Consider the following 23,559-nt stretch of genomic DNA (forward strand, 5'->3'; position numbering starts at 1 on the left):
AAAACATACTGGAACCTGTATATACGACGTTTTTGTCCTTGCTGAAGTCTGGGCATATTTGAGATCAAGTATTGACTGTCAGTCAATACTACTCAGCTAATATATCCAGTTTGTTATAGCTTTGTATGCAGAGCTGTACATGCCCCTCCTTTCTTTCCACCACCCCCCTTTCTAATAAACTTTCACTGATATTATATTTTATATTGGATTGCCACATCTGTTTGAACGAATCTGCTGAAAGGATAAAGAATCATTAAGGGTGAGCTAACAGCTATTTGAGCCCAGGGCTCCATTCTGCCTGTCTTCATGAAACTTGGGGGAACCCAGTTACCTCTGAGCAATCATTTCCTCTCTCAAATATGGATTTTGGTTGGACTTGACAAGTGGAGTCAAGTTAATACTGGACACTTGTAGACCAAGGTGGATATACAGGATTCACCTTGATTAGGTTTACCACCTACCTAGCCTAAGCTAATCATTTAGGCACTTTATCACTGAGTGTAATCAGTGGAGAGGTAGGTGCACTTGAACAGGCTTCTGAAATACCTGTCTGTCTTCATTAAATACAGAGGGAATTTAGACATTTAGTCTTTAGCTGTTTAACTGTTTAAAAGTTGTCAAGAGGATCCTGAATCAAGTGACTCTACAAACCTTATTTCCAAAGTGAATCAGAACAAAAAGCTGATGTAATCCTGCAGAATAGGAACTAAGGAGTAACTCAGCCACTTGATGCTGCAAGTGGGAAGGATGTAAGCAAATAAGAGCACGATTACCTAGTTGGAAGTCTCTTCCTCAGCAGATGGAATCGATACTATTCTTTGCAGAGAGTGGGATTGCAGTGCCTATAAATGAACAAAACTTTCTGAAGTGGCCATTGCATCTCAGTTCCTAAGTGTTTGGCTTGAGATGCCTGCAAGAAGTGTGGCTCTACAGATGGTAGATTGCCTGGCACTTTCAGAAAACAAAGGCTTTAAAATTCTTATAATTTTAAGGTTCAAAACTRCCAATCACCCCTAAAAATTAATTAGGAACTGGAAAGCGTTGTTTTGCCAGCATCACTTTCTGCAGCACCCAAATTTCCCATCCTAGTGTGCTCAGCAAGMGAGAGCTAATTGAATCACAGCACCAGCTGGCCTAGCTGAGTGTGGGATGACAGCTCTTGGGTCCAGATCCAACAGTGCTGGGTACCTAGGTCTTCCTCTCCCGTTCCTAGGTACCAGACGCATTACCCATTGGTATACTGGAGGTAGCCATGTCATAGGGAATCTCTTTTTCATCCTGGTTTTGTGAGTTGAAGCCCTGATGCTCATGTTTAAGACAACAAGGAGTTAAGACCAGTTCTTATTAGTTGTAGGCTTATCTTGGCAAAAAGGTGGAGGGAGGAGGAATTTGAGAAGCAAAAATTAAATGTCAGCAGAACTGTGACAGACTTATATTCCTACTTGGCAGCTTGCCGTGAAGTTAGTAAAAAGCAAAATTATTGCACAGTTACAGTAGAACAACCAACTGACCTCTTCTGATTGAAGGAGTGCTTCTGGTTAACTGTTTAGAAACCAAAAAATCTGTTACATTCATATTTTCAGAAAAGGACACACAGATTTAAAAATTGACTTTAATCAACCTTCTACAAATCCTTCCAACCATTTAAGGAAAAAAAAAACAAAAACAAAAAACAAAGTGAAACTAAAATGCATGACTGCTTTCTGTGGCCATAGTCTACAGTGGTGCATTATCGCTTTAAGTAGCGGCAGCAGCCATCTGTCCAGCACTGCTGCTAATGGACTGTAATTCTAGTTTCTCTTACAATTTGTTCATCTCGCACACAGAGGAAGTAGTAAGTGGTGTGTACGAGAGTGCCCCTTCTATCAAATGAGAACAACTCATGTTAACAGAGGGACAATAACTGCCATAGGCTGCTAAGCATTTCCATGTGTTTGTGGTAGTGGAGCCAGCAGAAGGTACTCTGTATGGACATTACTCCTCCATCCAGTTGCAACAGCCAGTCTAAGCTGGCGGTATTGATTATGTTATTTGTGATCTGTCTATGCTGATGTTTGGCCTTTGTAAGGAAGATGCTGTACTGGAGATGCCCTGATAGCTCTTGTGGGCACTCCACAGTTGCAGGAGGGAAGAGGAAGGTAGCAGTTTCTGGTTTAGCGTAGGAAGGTGAGGTGACCATGTAGGCGAGCTGTATGAGAAGTGACTGAAAGGATGGAGTGTGCTGGAGGAGGCTGCAGGTTGTCCCTGATAGCCTGGGAAGTTTTGTGTGTCCTTTTCCCCTTTCTGTTCCCTGTGGACCTGCTCTAGATGTGAACCCTTTTCTTCCCACTGACCATTTRATTTTTGTTGTGAAACACAATTAAATCTTGGGGGAAACCATGTCGGTGTGACGTTACTCCTCTTGCGAAATGTGGAGTTCCCATCACTGTGATCCCGAGGGACATTTTCAGTATATTCATCTTCCTTCTGACATGGTGTGTGTTTGGCTGTGGTACCAGGCACCAGTCTGTGGAGGGAATAAGTCAAGCAAGGGAATCTGACATCAGTATTTTTGTTATTATTGARGGTGGGGAGCCACCTCATGGTTTTCCACCAGGGAATCCTGTGAGTTTCACAATGTTTATTTTTAAAGCAGGATGTACTCGGGGTTAGGTAAAGACAATGTTTTGCCACACTCTAAATTTGATGAAGTGCCTCCTGCGCTCTCTTGTAACGTTTGCTCAGTTGTGATTGAAATCCTGTACGCAGCATGTAGTAGTCTCTGCYCTGTGTTCAGGTACACCCGGATCAGCATGTCACTACTGCTGGATCCAGCCTGCACTCGGTATGTTCTTGCTCTGCTTGAATGCTCAAAGCCTGAAAAACGTATTTTAAGTCGTTACAGTTCTGCTGCATTTTTCTTCAGACTAAAGATGTGATGGTGCCTAGGAAGCAGGGAGGTCAGGGAGGCTTCACTGGATCAACCAGCTGGGCTTTGTGTGGCTGACTTATTCTTGCCGTTATTTATTTACCTAAAATTTCAGACCTCAATTTTACATTTGTTCTCTGGCTCTGTCAGCTGGTTGAGCAGTGTTATATGCAAGTGTCTCAGACTAGCGGTTCTTAAATTGCTGGAAGATAGCAGATGTTACCTGGGGAGATCTGGAAAGTTATGCCGAAGATCAGATTTGTGAAGGCAAGCTGCTGAATATGTCTGTCTTCCCGTCAGCCCTGCTCATGTGGGATAGTAGGTCAGTGTGACCAGCAGGTTTCTGCCATCTAAGTCCCAAGCAGCTGGGAATCTGCCCCGTGTTTTGTAAGATCAGCAGCTGGTTCTTCACAGATGAACTGAAAAAAATCCTTACCTGCCCCAGACTCGCATTTTGTGATCTGTTACTTATATTTCCTGCAGACTTGATGGCACCTATAGCCATCGAATCCTATCMTCAAATAGTATATTCTAAATGCCTTGGCACTTTTGGAAGTAGAAGGTAATTTTCAGCCACTTCATCAGTGAAATACCTGTACTGATAAATTCTGTGAGCATGTGTCACCTCTAAAACTTAGACCATTCCATCTCCTTCTGTGTTTTCTGTGCCAGTAAAGAAGTCTAGCTCTTTTGGGATGATATTTATATATCCTACTTTTCCATTTTGTGTGTGCACTGTTCTGTTGATGGATTAGTTTATGTAAGCCATTGATGTAATTGGTCTTCTCATCATTAAAGAAAGACATGCCTTGGAGGGCTCCATTACCTAAGTTTGTTAGCTGTGCACTGTAAATTAGAGATCCCTTCTGTGTCTCCTTCTAGAAGCAGAGGAAATATGTTTTGAGCTAAGGGTTTTGAATGATTTCTCTAGAAGAGATGAAATACTTTCTTATTTTTTTTTCTCCTTTTCTCCCTTTTTTCCAAACCTCAGAGTTTCCATCTGTCCATCTGAGCTATTCGAATGGTAGCAATGGAAAGCTACCTAGTGGTTCACTCTCTTCCCCAGTAATTGCAAATGRTACAATGAGCTTATAGTTGCCTCTCCTTGCTTTTTCTCCCTCATCTTTCCCACTCCCCATCTTTTCTGGCCTCTGTTTAGGGCTCTTTCAAGACATTGTAAGCTACAGATACACTAATGTTGAAAATAGTAACCAGCATTTGAGCCTGGGTGACATAAGACCATGCTGAGATACTGTGTACCTGCTTTRGCTGGTAATTGGCCTGTTAGGACTGCTGATGGCAGCGCAAGTCTTGCAACCTTTGGGAAATGTTCAACCACCCCAGTCTTTATTGCATACAGTGGTCTAAGTACGTGGGAGTTTATTATTATGAAATAACAAACATCCGTGCTAGGGGCTGCTGCCAAAACAAATCTGATGTGGATSTTGGTTACTGCCTTCCGGGTGTGTTTTGTTACAACTTCTAGTATGATAGTATGAGTTTATGAGCTCTCTTCTGTTTCTGGAAAGACAAGATTATTCTTCTGGAAAGAATTATGTAGAGTCTCACTCTTCTGTAGCAGGTGTGAGAATGGCCCTATACTGATCCATTGTAGCTTCTGTAAGAAAATCTCTTTTTCTTAATTGCAGTAAACTTAGTCTGCCATTACATGGAAGATAAATTCACTGCAAGGATGTGGAAGAAAGGGCCATCTTTTTTACCTGCATCTGCTTCTGATTGTTTTTCACCTAGTAAATTTGATGGTTGGTTCTTACAGGAAAATTTTATTGCTGTGAAGTGGAATTGAAATTCTTTCTGTCTCTGCTGCTATCTAGACTTGTTCCTTTAAGGAATTGTTTGTGCTTATCCCTTTGTTTGTACAGGGCACTACCCCTGACCTTTTTCTTTTATCTTTTGATCCTTAAATTTTTTCCAGATGGAGTTGCACACCTCCCAGTAGCACATGTGAATAATAGGCTTGCTTTGCCTCATTATCTTTAGTAGATCCCTCAGAAATACTACATGGGTCCTCAAGAATTGTCTCAGCACCTCTGAAAATTACCTTTTATTAAAGGCATTTTATTGTATTTAAAATAAACAATATTTTATTTTAAAAGTCCCTGTGAGCATGCTGCCTGAGATGCACAAGGTCAGCCTGAGTCTTTTTTCCAGACCCTGTCCCTGCTGGGATGTCGGGGCTGTCTACCCATGCGTTCTCTTTGCATACACACACATATCTGTGTGCAAGGCGTGCTTTCAGAACCGGGCTGCCAACCCCCTGGAAACCTCTGTGGACAAACATCTGCTGCTTTGGGGGCAGCTTGGTGAGACAATGATCTGCCCCAGATCCAGGGCATCTCCTGGTTTGCTGAACGTTGATCATCCTGAATAATTAGAGAGCAAAATCCACTAAGGCAGCRTACTTAAATCTGGCAGCATGTGTTTCAGGGTGTTTGTCCATTGCTTCTATATTTGATGTCAGCGAAGAAGGCTGCTGCCAGGTGCAGATGAGCACATACAGTCTCCGTAAACCTAGAAACCAGCTGTAAACGCTAGACTGGCTGAGTCACTGCTTAAGCCTTCCGGATGCAGGTGAGTATTTGGAGGGGTTTGTCTCAATGTTTTTTCTCTCTTAATAAGATATTTTCCCTTGGAGAAAAAACTYGGACATGTTCTATGATCCACTCCTCCAGAAGGCAGCCGCTTCATAATTTTACCTACAATTTCAYGACTAACAAGCAGACGGCAGTGAGAGCGCAAGAAGGCTGGGTCTGACTGGCGTTTGTGTGAGCCTGTTCTGGTGGCCTAGACTCATTACAGAGGGTGGGTTAGTCTAGGCAGAACAACATCATAGAATCAAAGAATGGTAAGGTTGGAAGGGACCTCTGGAGATCATCTAGTCCAATGCTCAGCAGAGTCTCGTATGGGAATTGAACCCACGACCTTGGCATTAGCAGCACCACGCTCTAACACCYATCACCAGTTCCCAGGCATCCTGGGACAACCTCTCAAATAACAAGGGTGAGCCAAAGGGCTTGGTGTAAGACGTGTTAAAATCTTCACCTGTGCCCCTGAGAGCGTCCCGTCCATACTGCAGTTAGGTGAGGAGAGCTCACCAAGACTAATTAAAAATAGGGAGAAATCCAGTAGGTTTTGAATGTCTGAGTGCCCTGTGGGGACAGTAGGCTTTGATAGCTTATGGCTTACAGGAAGAGGGTCAAAAATCATGTTCTTGCCCTTGTTTAGCAAAGTCCCAATGTCGAGCCTAGACAGGAGCCACCAGAGAACAGAGAGAGACTGGCAGATGATTGTTTTGATCCAGGTCAGGGTTGGCCTTAACAGCATTTAAGGAAATTGCATGCTTTGTGGGTTTTTTTTTCCTTTATTTTTCTTTCCCCCCTTCTTTTTTTCCTTTCCTTTCTAAGACTGGAGGTGGGCTTCTGTATCTTTGAGACCAACCAGCCATCTGTACGCTGGTAACAGAAGCAGCTAGCTAATGGAGTTAAGCTCCTGGTTAAGCCCTGAGCCTTTTATCTCTGAGAACAGCTTCTGCTACGTGTTTGGAAAAGGGCACTTTGAGTATAGTGATCCTGTCCTAGGGAGGATATGGGTATCACCTGACATTAGGGTACAGAACTAGTGCACGTCACTGCTGCTTGCTTCTCTGTGTATTTTGTGGCTTAGAAAGGTTAGACACAGAGTTAGATGTCTGTCAGAGCAAGCTTTGTAGGTCTACTCTGATTTCCTAGGCCTGTTTATAGACTACAGGCTACCAGGAAAATAAACAGGCTCCGAGCCAGGAGTCAGCTCAGTTCAGCTTTTAAAAGAAGAGGAATGGATGCATGAACAGGACCAAAAAGCCTAGCACAAGAGCAAGATGTCTAATCCAAAGCAGGGACTAAGGGACATCTGGTCTCTGTACTCCACAAGCATTTTGTCGGTTATGCAGCAGGGAGGAAATGATTTGTGCTCCAAAAAGCTTTAGCAAGACTTACCCACCCTCCTCTTCCCCTCCTCCACCCAAATAAAAATCTTCAGATATGCTTTTGAAAAGGCAGATTTTAACCTCTGTACAATTTTATAGCTTTTCACTAAACAGCTGAAAGAATACCAGGGTGTTGCAGACTCTTGACAGAGACTGCATTTACTGTCAGTTATGCAGACAATCATTACAGATTAATATATAGCTCACAAAGTCTCATAGATCTGCCAAAATGAGGTCACTACAGAGGCTCTGGATTTTGTAAGTTGTTGATAAATATCTGTACATGGCTTACAGCAAGAAGGGGTTTCTGTCATTCGACTGTCAGTTCTGGTTTGGCTATGGGTTTTTAGTTTGAAGGGAGAGGGGAAAGGAAGGTCAGGGAAGATAATTCCTTTTTAAAAAAATTGCTGTTCTGATTATTTGAGAAAATGAATGTGTGGATCTGAGAATCTAGGAAAACATACTCAGCATCAGGGTAAATTTTTGTAATTGTGTTCCTTTTTTGACAAACAGTAAGAAAAAAAATGTGGAAAAATAAGGTTTATGGCTTTTGAATAGGATCTGGCTTCAGGAACTTGTGGTGGTTCTTTCTCTTAGAAATGTTCTTGAAAATAGAACATGTCTATCTTTTGAAATGCAATACTTCTTTCCCCTCCTTCACAGAAATGCTGGTTGCAGAGAAGATCTCTGGAAGTCATCTGATCCAACCTCTTGCTCAAAGCTGAGCCCTTACGATCACTTTACCAGGTCTTAACCTCCAGGCATGGACATTTATAACCTCTCTGCTCTACTACCCTCCTAGTAGAACAGATTTTCTTAATGTGCAACCTGAGCCTCCAAGCTGCAGTCTGTGGTTGTTGCCCTGTGTTGAACCATCCAGCACTGCTGAGAAGTGTTTAACTCTCTCCTCTTTGCAGCTCCCCTTTAAATTTTGGCTTGGAGCTAGTAGATCACCTTTAGCTGCCTCCTTATTAGACTAAACAAGCCCATATCCCTTAGCTTTCCTCGTAGGTCATGGTTCTCGGCCCCTGACCATTTTTGTAGATCTCCCCTGGACCTGCTACAGTGTCTTGATATCCCYGTTGAACTGGGAGGGGGGCAAAATTGGATGCAGTATTTGATGGGTGGCCTCACTAGCACTGAGTAGTGGGGAATGATACATTTTCGTGGTCTGCTGGCCATAGTCCTCTTTGTGTAGCCGAGRATGTCGTTTGCCTTATTCATGTCAACTGTGTCATCCCAGCAGCCACTGTAATGYGTAGGTCCTTTTCAGCAAGGCTGAACTTCCTGCCTGCACTGATCATGGGTTATTCTACCTCAGGTGCAGGACGCTGCACTTCTCCTTCTTGAACCTCAGGAGGTTTCTGTTGGGCCAGTCAAGTTTCACAAGGTCTCTCTGGATTGATGCTCTGCCATTTGCCTTTTCAACCACCTCCTCTGACTTAGATCATCTGCAGGTGTGCTGAGGGTGCAGCTGGGTCAGTATTGAGATGGTTGTTAAGATATTGAATGTTTTGGGCCCCTGTGTTGACGTGCGAGTTGCTCTGCTTGTTATTACTGCCAGCTACRTTGAAACAGATTGAGGAAAACTGGGGCTAAAATAGCAGTGCTTAGCGGTAGTTACTGTAAATGCTGCAATGAGTGCTTATTGCCTTCACCATGTAGGTGTATACATGACTGAATCTAGTGCAGTGGTGAGCAGGACAAATTTGCTATGGCTGAGGAGTTGTGATCCTGCTGTCCTCATCTGTGCGAGAAGCCCGTGCGTGGCGTTGCAGTGCAGTTGGCTATAGGGACCCCAAAGACAGTACTGCGGGTTATGGCAGCCCTGGTAGGRAGCTGATGCAGGAAAGTACCTGTTTTAAAACTTGTTCCCTGTTATACTGCACATACCAACTTGACAGTGTAGTGTTATTAAATGAATGGGAGATAGCCAGAATGAAAACATCTGAAATGTATTTAATCCTGAAGAGTGTGACTGGGAGCCAGTTAATCATTATCTATTTGGTAGTAAGCAAGTCGGTCCTTGCTGGTAGCAATGAAACTATTGCTTTAGAGATTAGTGAGCAAGGAAGACATTGGTTTCATAGTAACRAACAAGAGTCTTTTAGAGCAAAGGCCTTGGGCCGGCATGTGACTTGCTGGTGCCTTGCTCTGTGTGGCAGCTGTGTCCTCTTTATGCTCCAGCTTTCAGTGATTTTTATAAACAGAAGTCATTAATACCTTTTATTAGCAAAAGCACAGAAATACTGAACTAAAATGACTGTACTCATTGGCTGTATGAGGTGAGGTGAGATMACCTGCCTCATTCTAAATGAGAAGCCATTTTTTTAAATACCTGAAAATACCCAAGCTTTGCAGGCTACCGTATCAAATGGGAAATTTGCCAGCTGTGTTAGCAATGCCCTTCTCATGAATGTACCAGCACTTGTGATTTGGGCCTCTGGAGCAGAAGGTTGGCTGAGGGGAGAAGTTCTGTAGCAGCCTCGTCCCACAAAACACACCTGCTGTGCCTGGGTTTGGCACCAGGACTGGGCTGTTGGCACCAGGACTGGGCTGTCAGCTGCACACACATGTGTTCAGAGATCAGAGGCTGGGCAGTGCCTGCCAGGAGGTTTTTTTAGATGTCAGCTAACCTTGGAGGAATGCAATAGCTAGTTTTGCTGTGGTTTGGTATGAGTGGTGCTGCACTGTCACGTATAACTTGGTAGGCAGAAGCAGAAGTTGGAGACTTTGTGAAGTGAGGGAGAGGAATATATGTCTTGGTTGATATTAATACAAAAAATTCAAGCTACACATTGAAGGACAAAAAAAAAAAAAAGATCCAGTTGGGCAAGCACAACTGTAGGGGTGATTGGGGCGGTAAAAGCTATGTGGTTTAAGCAGAATATTGTACTTCATAATTAAAGAGAAGTGCACAGGATTTTCTGCTTTGGAAATGGACAAGAGGATGTGTCTGTGCTGGCCCTAAAACATGTAAAATATGATGCTGCCAGTTCTGGGAGAATGACTGTAAAAAAAAGTGCCTATTTTGTTTTCTTCTGTCTCCTTGCTGCATTCTAGCTGTTTGTGTTTTTATCACTGCTGTAGAGTTWCTTGCTTCATATCATTAGCTACAGGCACCATCCAGCTGTTGGGCTCAGTTCCCTTCTGCACGAGGCTCTGCGTAGATTGCGTGGAGAACTGCGCGTGAGGATGCAGCTTTTTTCCTGCAAAAAGGATCTGTCAGTACTTAGCTAATTTCATCATTATGTCAGCAACTTGTAATTACCAACCCTGTCAGTATGCCTTTAGTTTTACAGCATTATTTATTTTAAAAAAATGCCCTATAGACAATGTCACAACAGTCCATCTGCTTCTGTGAGTGTTGCTCTGCGAGTCACCTCTGAGTCTTTGGGAGCTGGCAGGGGAGTTTGGGTTGGGCACACTGAAGCTGAGATCCTTCAGTGGGAGGTGAGACAGCGAGAGGAGAAGGTCTCCATGGAAAAGTGCAGAGCAGATAGTGGCAAAGAGGGGAGAGAAAATGCTCTTAGGCATGGGGAGAGCTGGGAAGGACGGCCTGCATGGGCAGAGTAGGGCGCTTAGGTGYGCTGCTTATTGAATGGAAGAGATTTAATGCTGTGAGAGATGTGTTTGGAGCAGATCTTTCGCAGAGCGTCGGGGTGCAGAGGAGGAATGGACCCAGCAGCACACAGCATTAGTGCTCTGTACAAACGACGAGTAGCTGAGACTCCTGTGGCAGTGGGATTCTCCTTAGCTGAAACCTGTGTGCCCGCTTAATTGCATTTCCCGAAGGGTCCCATTTCCCCTTTTCTGCTGATAGGGGAAGRGTCTGCAGTGGTTAAGCCATTTGGTTCAGTTCCCCGGCATGAAGCACTGAAGATCAGGCACAAGAGCTGCATGACTCGCTGTGGGTCCCCGTGGCAGCTGGGGACGCAGGTTCCCCGAGGCTCCAGGTGTCGAGGCTTCCTCCTCTTGAAGAAGGCGTGCTCACTTTTATCCTGGATAAGCTCCATCAAGCACCCGCTACGTCGCTGGCAGGCAGAAAGCTGACATCCCACTTGCCTCCGACCTCTCTAGGAGCTTTTTGTCTTGATTACTGACACRTTTTTTTCCCTCATGTTGCCCCTCTGCTGACTCAAACACCAGTTTATGCTTGAAAGCAAAACAATCTGGTTTTGTTTGAATTCTGATTTGAATTCTGGTCTTCTGAGAGAGAAATAGCCGCTGCCTGTAACAAAGAAATTCATCTRTAATGTCAGGAGGTTGCATGGGGACGTGAGCTCCTGTTGTTACCCTCCAGCGTGAAAAGCAAACACAGGGCACGAGTGCTGCCCCTTCCATCAAACGGGGTGGTCTGCAGGCTGGAGCCTGTGAGCACGAGGAGCCGCTGTTGATGACATTGCAGAACAACTTCTGCCTGCTGGAGGGAGTTTTAAATGAACGCTAATTATTGAGTAACTGCACTAAAAAGTGCTCGAGTATCCCTTTTCACATTGACAGAACCATTTTTTTTTCTTTTCCTAGCTTTTGGTGAATTGTTTGAGATAAAAGGCTGTTGTCTGATTTCAGGTAACTGTTGAAGCTAAATTGTCATCTGAACTAACTCCTTTGTCTAAACCAAAAGGCATTTTGCATTCCAGAACTGTGTTTTCAAACTGCTMTTACATAGTAGCATTCAACAAATACAGCTGGGAGAGTACCTAGGTAGTTTTTGTTTTGAATTTTCCACTTTCCTATACAGTTATGGAGCATGAAAGTGAGTCTCGCCACTATTGTGGGTCTGCCTGTTTGCAGCTTTGGCTGTCAACGTCCTCGAAGTCCAGATGCTGGCGATACCAAACAACTATAAATCTGGCTGAACTGTGAATTTAGCCTGTGGGTTTCTTATCGCAGAGACATTTTCTTGCAGCACAGCCAGTTGAGCTTTAGGGKCATCATCAAAACAGCTACTGGTTCTGCAAGCTCCCAGTAAATGTTGTTTTCCTTGGGAATTTAGTAACTCAGCCTCTACTGCTCTGCAGGCTTTAGCTGGCTTAGATGTGTTGATCCCTGACCCAGGTGTCTGTGCCAGAAACTTTGCAGTGCAGATGCAGTTACGGTGAGAAAACGGTGCTTCTGCTAGCAGGGCTCACGGTGCCCCAGGGGTCTGCTTCTGCTGGAGGTGTYGAAAGCTGAGAGATGCCGGGGTGGCTCCGCGTGTGCCAGGAGCGTGTGTCGCCAGTCCACCCTCCTGCTGTAGGGAGCTGCTGGTGGGGACAGGTCCCCTCTGACAGCAGGAGGGCTGGGGAGCTGGTACCCGACCAGGTCTGGCCTTGGAAAGCCTTCTTGCCCCCAGGTAGTGGGTGAGCTGGCAACCTGGCGGTCCCTCCTCCAGGGTCTGTCCTGAAAGTCGGTCCTGTCTACTCCCTGTTTCTTCCTCTCCGCATCCTCGGCACCCTTCTGTAATACGTGGTGCAAGCCGTTACTGGATTTATCTATTTATTTATTTTGCTTTTGTATCCCATCTCAACCTATTTGTAGGGAAAAAAATTGCCTTTTATTTGCATTTGACCTCTTTATAAGCAGCTCAAATTTACAGGAGAAAGAAGGTTGTGAATTTCAGTAAACAATGGAGAGTATTTCGGGGACCAAGATTTATGCTGCTCTATCATTTGTCAAAAGCTTAATTCAGTCAGGTTTGAAGATCCTTGGAAAGCCTGGCTGTGCTTGCTGGTACCATGAGTCATGGTAATTAGTGGTTAAATTAAAGTATTTATTAGTCAGGTGTGTCTGAATGTATAAAAATGCATCAATTCACTTGAAACGGGCAGCTGATAAATGGAGTAGCGGGGAGATTTTATTCTACTCAGACTTACTAGCAGACTATATTAACAATAAATTTATTTGCAACAGGATGATGGTATTAAACACTGCTTATTCCACCAACATTGGTCCCATGCACACTACTGCTTCGATAAGTGCAGTCCTGCCTCGGAATTAGCACTTTAATGATCTGGCTCGTACAGGATATTTTAGCCAGGGCAGCGAGGTGGGAGCTGACTGAAAGCTGAGGAGGGCATGGGTCAATGAACTTTTCTCCTGTGCAAAGCACCGCTGGTCACTTCAGAAGGAAGTGCATCAAGGAGCTTGGCTGCGAGGAAATTACTACTCTTGTTCTGATTTTGATTTTTTTTTTTTTCCTAGCTAAGAGATGAAGGCCCTCTGACATATTTTCCACAACTGCTTTGGCATGAAAAATCTCTTTGTGTGATAAGAGAAGGGAAATAAGTTGCTGCTGTTATTTGTGGACATTTTAAAGGAAACTTGGCATGCTTTATTTCCTTTTCAGGCTTTGTTTTTAAATTAGGTGATTCCTTACACACACACACCCACAYACACACCCCTAAGAGGGAGAAAAGGGTTTTTTCATTACCTTTACAAATGACTGGGGTGTCTGAAGTGTGRAGGTATTTGCAGCTGGCACTGAGGACATGTTGCCAGCAGCTGTGTGCAAAATGCACTGTTATTTGGCTTATTGCACATTCCAGAGCAGAGGTTTTTGACTACTTCCCGAGTGACTGCTATTTCTTCACATTCAGACCTCTTTCTCGGATAAAAGACTTCATCCTCCTTCATTTTGTGCTGTGTATGCCAGAGTCTTTCCCCCTGTTTCGGCCTCAGGCTCCTCCACCATATGTCATGGCACGTGAACGTGTATTCACTGTTTTGCTCTGTCAGTCATGTCTGGTCAAAGCTGACATTTCCAGTAGGTATAAACTGGATCATCTCATTAAAAAAGAAAAACCATTGAAGTAAAGCTGAAAACTGTCTTCACCTGTGCTGGACCTTCAATTAATTGAATGTGAAGCCTGCATTTGAAGGTTTTTCATTCAGTGAAGAATAGCTCGAAACCCACTTTTCTGCTTTTAAATGGAAATCTATGATATATATAAAAAGTTGGTGTAGAAAAGATCAGGACAAGATTTTGTCTTTCAGGTAAACAATGTATTTTTATGCATTACCCTAAAAAGGGCGCTGGAGTCACAGTAGTCAGCTGATTTAGTTTAAAGGTGCCAAATGACTACAAAGGCTTCAATTAAGAGTTTCTGATAAAGGAGAACAACCTGAAACCTGGAGGTTTGAAAGCCTGGATTTTAAGACCTCTGCTAATTCAGTGGTGACTATAAAAGAGAAGACATCTTGAATCTGACTTAAAAAAGCAGACAAACGCTTTTGTACCCATGACTTGTCCTAAAAGACCGTTCAAAACGGGTGGTGGTCTTATTTTGTCAAAACGAAGCAGCAGCTTGCAAAGGCCGTGGCAGGGCCTGTGCCGGTGCAGCGKCGCGTCGCGGCCGCGTGCTGCGCTTGCGCTGCCCCAGGCCCAGCGAGCTGCAGGGACGTCGGAAGCACGGGGAGCCGCCGCCTCGCAAAACTGGGGTTATGCTTCGTAGTAGCGTAATACTCCCCAAACTGGTCTTCGGGGTGGTTAGTGGTGCACCAGCTACGAATCCTCCCTGACTTTAAGTGGATGGAGTGCCGTTCTCAAGCGTGTTCTTGACATGCCGCAAGTGTGCTATACACATAACTGTTAAGCAAAAGGTTGGGAAACAGTAATGCCGAGTGGGGGCTTCTGAAGTCCCTGCATTAGTGTGATAGATCTTGTAAACGTGACTGAGGGTTCCTCTGTCTTTAATYCTGACTTTTCTTTTTTTAGGCACAGCTGGAAGCTCAGAGAGCGACTCAGGATTTCCAGAGAGCTACTGAAGTGCTGCGYGCGGCGAAGGAGACCATTTCACTTGCTGAGCAGAGGCTACTGGAGGATGACAAACGTCAGTTTGACTCTGCCTGGCAGGAGATGCTCAACCATGCTACTCAGAGGGTAATATAAGTACAGATTTGAGGCGAACTTCTGAAGGACCAAATTTTTGCACGTGTTCCCAGACACATGACCTGTAGGTAATGAAGCTATGAGCARTAACGAAGCTTAGAATTAAACAATTTGGCCTTAGACTACTGGGACAATTATGGTTTTGTATCTGACTGTGCTTAGTAGTGTGTGGAGTTTTTCTCTTAAGGAAAAAAACAACTATCTACAAAATAAGAATAACGATGCAATAAGGCATATCTGCATTTGGAGTTATTCCAGAATAATTGCATAGGGATAGCTGTTTCTGCATAGATGCATTATGGAAATGCTTATTGTGGAATAAGAGGGGTATATTTCAATTTTAGTATAACCTGTTCTCATCATGGAGTAAGTTAAATGAGGCACTTTCATCCTGCAGTGTGTGTTCACATGTAGAATTATGCAGCAATGTAATTTTAAGCCTTTTGAGCTTGCACACTGCTGTATGCTGAATTAAYTTTCAAGTTTAGACAGGGTCTTACTTCCTTTGTAAAGTCTTCCAAAATCTAAAGAAAAGGCACACCATGTAATAATGAAAGGCAGTACTCATTTAGCAGCTGTCAGGAAGAATTTTTCTGTCATTTACCTTGTCTCTTCTTTTTCTTGCATTCTAAAAGAGTGAAGAAAGGTTGTTACTATTTTTTTTAACATGAAAGAACCAAAAATTGAAGTTAAAAACCTTTGTTCTTGTCAGCGTTCCCTTGGTACGCCAGTAAAGCTGAACTTGCTATTGCAAATACAGTGAGCATGCAGTACAGCGCTCTTACCGTCTTGTGGTCCTCRATGTGGTAGCTCTGTTCTGTGGGAGAAGCTTCTCGGTTATAAGACAGACTCTATTTCAGAATGAATTAGAAAAAAAAACAGCTGCCAGATGATGAAACAGGGAATAAAAAGAGTGTTGGCTATGTAGGGAGAGGTGGGAAAGCTGGTGTGTGCAATATATATGTTATGCATATTATATATTGTACATATTCTGCATATAAAATTACTTAATAACCTCCCTCCCTCACCCCCAAAAAGGAAAAAAACTCGCACACAGTATTGCTTATGTTGTTGTCCTTGTTGCCATCAGGTGTTTGCAGATCTGATAGCATCTGTTGTGAGTTTCCGAAGGGAGCCCCACCTTGTCCCTGTTGTGCCTGGATACCATCAGCTGTCATTTTTTTCCTAGCTGTTACCTCTCTCTGATATGAGCAACATCAAGAAATGCATAAAGAGTTTTTGATTTTGAGTGGATAGGAGAGAAGACTGGAAGCACTGCTGAGAGCTGCTGACCTCTGAACTGCAGAGGTCTGATGGGAAGTGATAGCAACAACATACCGGCAGCCTCTCTCTAGCTCAGCTAATGAAGTATGCYGTTGTTTTGCTTGACTTTTCTCCCTCCAGGCCTGAGGAAACAAGTGTTCAGTCTGAACTATGTATCTAGTGATGGAGGTTGAGAAACAGTGTTGGTGGGACAGCCTGAGAGAAAGCGGCGCTTTGGCAGTGGCTGCTACCTTTTTGCAGGAAAACCCCCAAGCCTCTATCTGCTGGGCCTGCAGCCTGGTGTATCGTACAGCCTTTGGGCCAGAGTAGAGGCGGTGCGTGGCTTGTGGGCAAATAAACATGGGAGAGGAGAAGGAGGATCTGAAAATGTTTGGAAGCTTGGTAGAAAGGAGCAACATGTATTTTGGTGTTCTTGGTATTTCTTTGATGGACAGCAATAATGACAACAAATTGTAGGCCAATAAATAGTTAATCATCGAGGATACTAAAGGTTTCCTGCGAGGGTGGGTCAGGGAAGAAATACCAGCAGCTTAGAGATTTCAAACAGATTCCTCTTTCCCTTGGATATCTCTAGGGGATCCCAGTGGCTTTCTGCCATGCCTAACCCTTCCCTAGCAGCCTGTGGTGGGTATATACCTGAGATGTGCAGAGCTGCTCATTGAGGATACACGATGACGACCGCTCTGCGAAACTGCCTGCATTATTTGGTGGAGTTGTGCTGGTGAGGTCTGTACGTATCCTCTCTGAATGCAGAGTATTTGTTTGTCAGAGAAGCGATTCAAACTCTTGTTTGAATCTCAGCTACAGCTGAACAGTAAATAGGAACCTTTCGGATGTCAGTTCGCCTGGGCACAGGATGTGGTGCTGAATTGCATAGACCAGCTGAGAGTTTTTTCAATGGAAAAAGTGTTACTCTCATCTCCCTTCCTGATGCTTAAAATAGTCTGGATAAACCCAGTTCCCAGAAAATGCATGTTTACACCTTTCTAGGATACAGTGGGTTTTGAAAGATGTGCACTGAAGTTTGTTTCCTGGTTTCCACTGTCTATACTGGGAATCTCAAGGCTAAGGCCAGAGCTAACCAAGGATAAAAAAATACAAGTACCATTAGACTCTTGGAAATCCTGAGTGAACACCTAGTATCAGTTTGCTTGAAGTGCCGGMTGGGATTTTGTGACTTTTCAGGAGCAGAGAGAGTATTTTCTTGGTTTCAGTGTATGCAGTTAGTGATGATGTGCTTAGTGTTCAGCGAGGTAAAGAAAACAACTGGGGGCTGAAGAAGCGGGAAACATCATCTTTCCCTACTAAGGTATGCATGAAAGCAGATGAGAGGACAAGCTCTAMTAGATAAAAATTCTTGCCAGTTGTCACAATGTTTCTGTTAACTCAGATCATTAACTATTATTTACATCAGAAATTCCTAACTATCACTAATGTGTCTTAAGGTAGGCATCTAAAAAAAACCAGATATTTCTCCACTTTCGCATACAAAATCACTATTGCAGAAAGTTTCTACATATCAGTTGCGCAAATCTTTTTTTGGCTTTGCTAGCTTTTTAGTGTTTATTTGTAAATGACAGAGGTAGTGGACAGAGAATAATCTTGCATTATGCTTTGCATGGCATTGAATCGAATGCAGAAAAGCATCTCTGCGCCAAATGTCAGAATTGGGTTACTTATTCATTTGTTTCTATTTTGGTAGAAATGTCAACACAAGCAAGTGTTCTTATTTGCTATTCTTAGGGAGAGGTAAAAGGCCCTATTAAATTTGTCTGAAACTTGGAACAATTCTGAGCCCTAAAGGAGCTTGGCAGTTGACAAGCAATGCAAGCAAAGTGCATAAGGGAAAAGGGGAGGCAAGACAACAAATGAGACATCTCTCTTTTACGCAGGCGTGTATGGGAATATTGCCAAGTTACTTCTGCTTTTGCCCTAACAGATGTGGACAAAGACTGGACTTCTAGCATACTAAACAAGAAACACTGTTTGCTGACCCTCGTGGGAGGAAACAGAGATAAGGATTGCATGTTGGCACTGCTTTTCGATTTCTTCATAGATGGAAAAGCTGCTAATACCATTATTTTTAATGTGACAATCTATAACAAGAGACTGTAAACAAGGCTTTTATAGCCACTGAAATGGCAAATTGTCCAATTAAACTTATTAAAAAATAGGAGAGTTTTTGCAATTTTGCCTATCCTGAATAGTTTGGAAGCATGACATGTGGAAGATGCTTTTATTCACCAAGCAGGCAAGACCAGCACAAGCGGGTGTAGGGAGTGCAGCCGGTCACTTGAGAGCTTTTTCACCTYGTATTTTGAGCTTTGTTTCCAATGAAAGCAAAGGAAGCTGGGTGCCTAAGTAGGAGCTGGATGTCTACCTGCCTGTGGAGATGCAMCTAATTCCTGTAAGTGTCTACATTTGAGCTTCGTGTTGACCAAAGAARAGCACAGGACTGTGGTGCGGTCCTGTGAGCGGGCAACTTCTTTACCCACCTCTGCTGTTAACGTCATCTGTACTTTTGGGTAAATTCCTGCCCGTCCTCCTAGATGTCTGAGATGGTATAATGACACTTAAGCTGAGGCTGAGCTGTTTAAATTTTGTTGTCTCAAGTGTTGCTATGTAYATCTGAGTTGGATGCCTAAACTTGCATTTTAGTCAAAGGAGATCTGGTCAATAAGCATATGGCGTCTCAAGAACAGTTCACGTGACCAGGTTTGGATGYTCTTTGCAAGAGGAACCTCTGTCGAGTATGATGGAAAAGTAGACGTACAACTTGCATGCAGACAGGGTATCTGAYCTACCTTTACTTTCCCTTAAGCTGCTTGGAGAAGAAAAGTGCTGTTCATTGAAAGACATTGACTCAGCAGTGTGTTAGGAAATTGCAGTTTGTCTTTAAAATTTAGGAGAAGTTTTTTGGGAAGTGCAAGAATGATGTATTTGCTAGTAGCTGAGTTTAAATTATGATATTGTAGTTTGTGGCACAGGGAGCAGGGCTATAAAAGGGCCAAAAAACAGAGTTCTGGCAGGATGGAGGGCAGGGATCTCAGCTGTAATACTCCTGTAGAAAATCATTCTTGTATAGAAATGTGTACAAAAAAGCACTGACAAATGTATTACCTTGAGTCTGAGATGAGCTGGAGTAGAGGGGAAGAGCCTGCATGAATTTCAAGGGAGACTAATGATAATTTTTAATTGCTGATGCAGTCTTTAAAAGGYTCTGCTTTTACTGTCTTCCCTGAGATATGTTCATAAATTCTGGCAGGGAGAAGAAAYGTTTTGGCTCTTGATCATGAGGCATTTTTAAAAGGAAGAGGTGAGGGGAGAGCAAAAAGGGAGGATGCATGCTGCCTCTTGGTTTAATTTGGCTGGTGAAGCTCCCTTTGATATTATGCTATGAAGTGCCATCTGTCAGTGTAAAACGCGTGGGTACTTTCGTGATGCAGAGAGAAGTGATACTTCCTGCACATGCAACACTTGGAGGAAAAGGAAGGGGAAAAAAGCTATGGAAAAAAAAAAAAAATATCTACAACCTTCCCTACCCTAATCTCTCCCTCTATTCACTCTGAAAATAAATCTCMGTGTGGTTTTTATGCTCCCCTCCCAATATCTTTATCCCTTATATTATTGATTCTATCCTTGTATGCTGATGTTGCGTTGTCTGTCTTACCTCCTTTATTTCTAATTCTTCCTCTACAAGAGCCATCGATTTAATATTTGGAAAATATTTGGAAAAGGAAACAGATCTACAGAGTAATTCTTTGGCTAGAGCAGTCTGCTTTGTTAAATCTCACAGATACATTTTTCTTTTGCATCTGTGTTATTACTGAAATTTTGCACAGAGTCCATTTTTGATCCCAGACTGTGCAGGTTTCTTGGAAGGCACAGACACAAAGCTACTCGGGCAGTGGTTTTGTTTCCTTAGCGTTGAACTGCGACGTTATGCTGAACTTGATAGGTGTGGAGGTGGGATCATGAGTTAGGTGACGGGTAGGGAGGGTTTGCAAGCCTATTTCCATCTGTGCTGACTGACAACTTCTCTATTTAAAGGCTGTTTTGGCCTTTGTGAGGGAGTGGGTGATCGCTCTTTGTTCCTCTTGTCCATGTGAAACACTACATGCGTCTYGGCAGTAAATTGGGAACGCCGAGGATGCCTGCAGAGATACATCCRTGGAGGGATCTTACAGATTTTGCAGAATTGCATCTTTGTCCTCAGCCCAGCGAATGCACCTTGAGCTGCTGTCTCCAGAGAAGGGTACAGGCAGTTCCTGGCCTCCCCTTGGGCTCGTGCAGATAATATCAACACAATGACGGAAGGCTCTTAAGAAAACAAAGACTGAGGGGAGATTGTTCTCCTTACATCACTGATTTCTAAAATTAAAAGGATGAAGTATACAGCTTTTTTTTTYCCCCTTCTTTCCAGAAAGGGTAAAAAAATGGGGGCGTATTGAGGTGATTACAATCTGTCATCCTCAAACCCCAGTTTTGCAGAGTGAAGGGACTTTTATGATGCTTAATAGGAGAGATTTGCAAGATCAGCRTGATGCCAGACACCTAACTTGTGTTATGATTCTGCTGCTTGTATGACTGGTGCTTACTGTGTGGTAGACATCAAAGCCTGTGCTGGTTTTGCCCCAAGAATGCATGGGAARGATTGACATACAATTGAGAATCGGCAAATTCCAGCCACACCAGTATTTTGTAGCTTCCAGCATTTTTAAATTGCGATTTCCTTGCCACTCTACAGAGAAGGCAAACCCACTTCTGTGTTGTCCTTGGAGACTGTATTTTAATATAAAACACGTCTATACAAAAACCAGTCTTGTCTGACATAGTTCACTAGGGAAAAAGTCATTGCATCATCCTAGCTTCCTAGCAGTTGTTCGAAATGAGAGGCTGCAGCTTGTTTTCAAGGTGCGAGAGAGAGTCTGCTATGAATCTAATAGGCCTTTTTGACCTTTCTTCAAAATTGGGAGGCTTATTTGTTTATAACAACAGCTGAAGGGTGTTGGAATTGAGTGAATTATTTTACATCTAATCAAAAGAGCTTTTGTAAACCTTTGTAGGTTTAAAGTTTTGTAGCAGCTGCTTTGTTTCATAGCACGTGGTGTGCTCCAATGAGCAAAACGTGGCTTCCAGTTGTGGCAGCCAGAGCTTTTAGTTGGTGCTGATACTGTTTGGGTTTGGCATGTAGCAGTTTCATGGTTTTATTTAGGCATTGAAAAGGATGACGCCCCAGTTTTCCTGAGCAGCATGATGTGCCAAGCAAGTGTGAGTTGACTGTGCTCTTTGCTGTGTTTAGTTCAGCCTGAGGGCTAAGACAGTCTCATGAAATTAGGGCGTTATGTGAGATTATTTAAAAATTAGGTACTTTGACTTTTCTCTCTGTCTGGATCTGAGAGTGTAGACATCACCTTCTGTTCTGGTCTGGAATAACCCAAGCAATGGAAGAGAGCTGGAGTAATTTGCATTGAAGTTTTTGAGTATTTGGTTTTGTTGCTGAGATATCTGGAAAAAAATCAAATCCTGCCATTTTTCATAAGCTTCAGAGTCACAGGAGAGGAAGCCTGGAAATTGCCTGCTTTCTCTGTATTGCCAGACACATTTGGATCAATAGAGAGAGGTATCACTGCTACTCTTACTTTAAACTAGTAAGTCCTCTCCCTGGCTGCCRTGGCTGTTGGCTCATGGCTTGAAGCACTGCTTGTTTTTGACATTGAAAACTGTGATTTGGGGCATGCTGACTGTTTTAAGAGCAAAGCCGTTTTCCCAGCCTTCTGTGGTTGGTTTTTCAGCCCTTTTTCATTTTGCTAGAGCCAGGGGACGGCAGCGCAGTGCCGGGTGCTGAGCAGCCTTCAGGCTCCCAGCTGGAAAGAGGGGGCTGCCGGGAGAGAGGCAGGAGGGACAGAAATAACACTGCTAAATGTAACTGAGTGATTTCTGCTAGCGCTGTTCCAATCCTGAATATCTAGCTGTGTTCAAAGAGGGATGATCCTAAAATTCGAGRCTTTTCTGAGCCCTTTCCTAAGGGATATTAAACAAGAAGCTGTAGCACCACTGTAATAATTAATGTAGCACTTGCAAGCCTGGTATATTGCTGTTCCTTTCAAGAGAGATTTTTTTTTAAGTAGGTTTGCTGAAAACAATTATTTTTTTCTTTTTCCATCTCATTGCTGCGATAAGCTGATTGAGGAGATTATGAGGATGCTGTTCGTTAAAATGATACAAAGCAGATTGTTGTGGCTTGCCACTCAACCTATATTTTCTTTCTTGAAGGTCATGGAGGCAGAACAAACCAAAACGAGGAGCGAGTTGGTTCACAAGGAGACTGCAGCCAAATACAATGCTGCCATGGGACGGATGAAACAGCTGGAGAAGAAGCTGAAAAGAGCCATCAACAAATCAAAGTAGGTCTTATATTTGGAAATGAGTTTAAAGGTGAAGTCTGCTTGTAGGGGGATAGATGCTGCCTGTACATTGCAGAACTGCAGAGCTCTCGTTGCTGATATTTTGCAGCTTTGGATTTTTTTGTTGTAGTTCTTACTTTTAGTTAGAAAACAAACAAGGCAGGTGACAGAAACCTGAAAAGATGCGAGACTGCATCAGAGTAGCATGCTGCATGGCAGACTTGCTTACTTCCCAGAGCTGCTAGAGCAAAGTCATGCAAGAGCTRTTCTTGAGGCAGAAAACACACTTCAGACAGCATAGCTAAGCAGCAAGTGTCACTACTCTGTGTGCATTTGATGTGCAGTTTTGCTCTGTTGCAGAGAAGTGAAACAGCTTTTTGCTCATAACCYATTTAAAATTCCAGCCCTGTTTACAATCTGTCCTTAATCCTCCCTGTATTTCTTAGTCTTTTTTCTTTTTATTTCCACATTGTAGCTTGTCTTAAAAAAAAGAAAAAAAAGTCTGCTCACTGTATTTTAGCTTTTAATCCCTCCATTTAGAAATGACTTTTTGGACAAAGCAGTCAACTAAAAATCAGATTTGATTGGTGTCTGGCTCAATGCAAGAAAGGATTAGCATTTTTCAAGGAAGATCCACGGTTTTGCTAGAACAGTATCGCAGCGTGTTTTCCTGAAATGCTGTGCTGTGTTTTCTGAGGGTTCACAGAGCGAGCTTCGTGCCGTATGTCCAGCACTGCACAGGAGCTGCGAGAAACATCATCCAACAGATCACTAAATGACAGACTCCTCCAGATAACAGCAGTATTTGAGAAACGGGTCGGCTGCCAGGAGTGCCTTCCTTAAAACAAAACATAAACTGTTCTGAAGACCCGGATAACTTGTCAGTGGTTCCTGCCTGCCTTTTTATAGAGACGATGGTGCTGAGCGTGGTGCCCCAGCCGCTGTCTTCATTATGTCCAGCAAGGAGGTGCTGGCTACTAGCTGCTTTTCTTGAAGTAAACCATCACACTGCTCTGTTGTCCTCCTTCTTGGGGAGAGTTTGCAGCAAGAGCTGGAGCTTTCAGGGTTGTGGTGTCCAGCCCCTCTGCCTGAGCCCTCGGTA

The 23,559-nt window shown here is 43.4% G+C and overlaps 1 protein-coding gene across 1 annotated transcript in view; it reads left to right on the top strand.

The window, feature by feature from the left end:
- SH3BP5 (SH3 domain binding protein 5) overlaps positions 1–23,559 on the top strand; it is an 86,493-nt gene that overhangs the window by 53,503 nt on the left and 9,431 nt on the right. The window contains exons 7-8 of the mRNA XM_085311847.1: positions 14,593–14,757; positions 22,327–22,457. Of these exons, the coding sequence (XP_085167973.1) occupies positions 14,593–14,757; positions 22,327–22,457 (296 nt within the window). The remainder of the gene's footprint in view (positions 1–14,592; positions 14,758–22,326; positions 22,458–23,559) is intronic.

The sequence above is a fragment of the Rhea americana genome, unplaced genomic scaffold (assembly GCF_003343005.1).
Source record: "Rhea americana isolate MKP2758 unplaced genomic scaffold, rheAme1 scaffold_35, whole genome shotgun sequence".
In the NCBI taxonomy this organism is placed as follows: Eukaryota; Metazoa; Chordata; class Aves; order Rheiformes; family Rheidae; genus Rhea; species Rhea americana.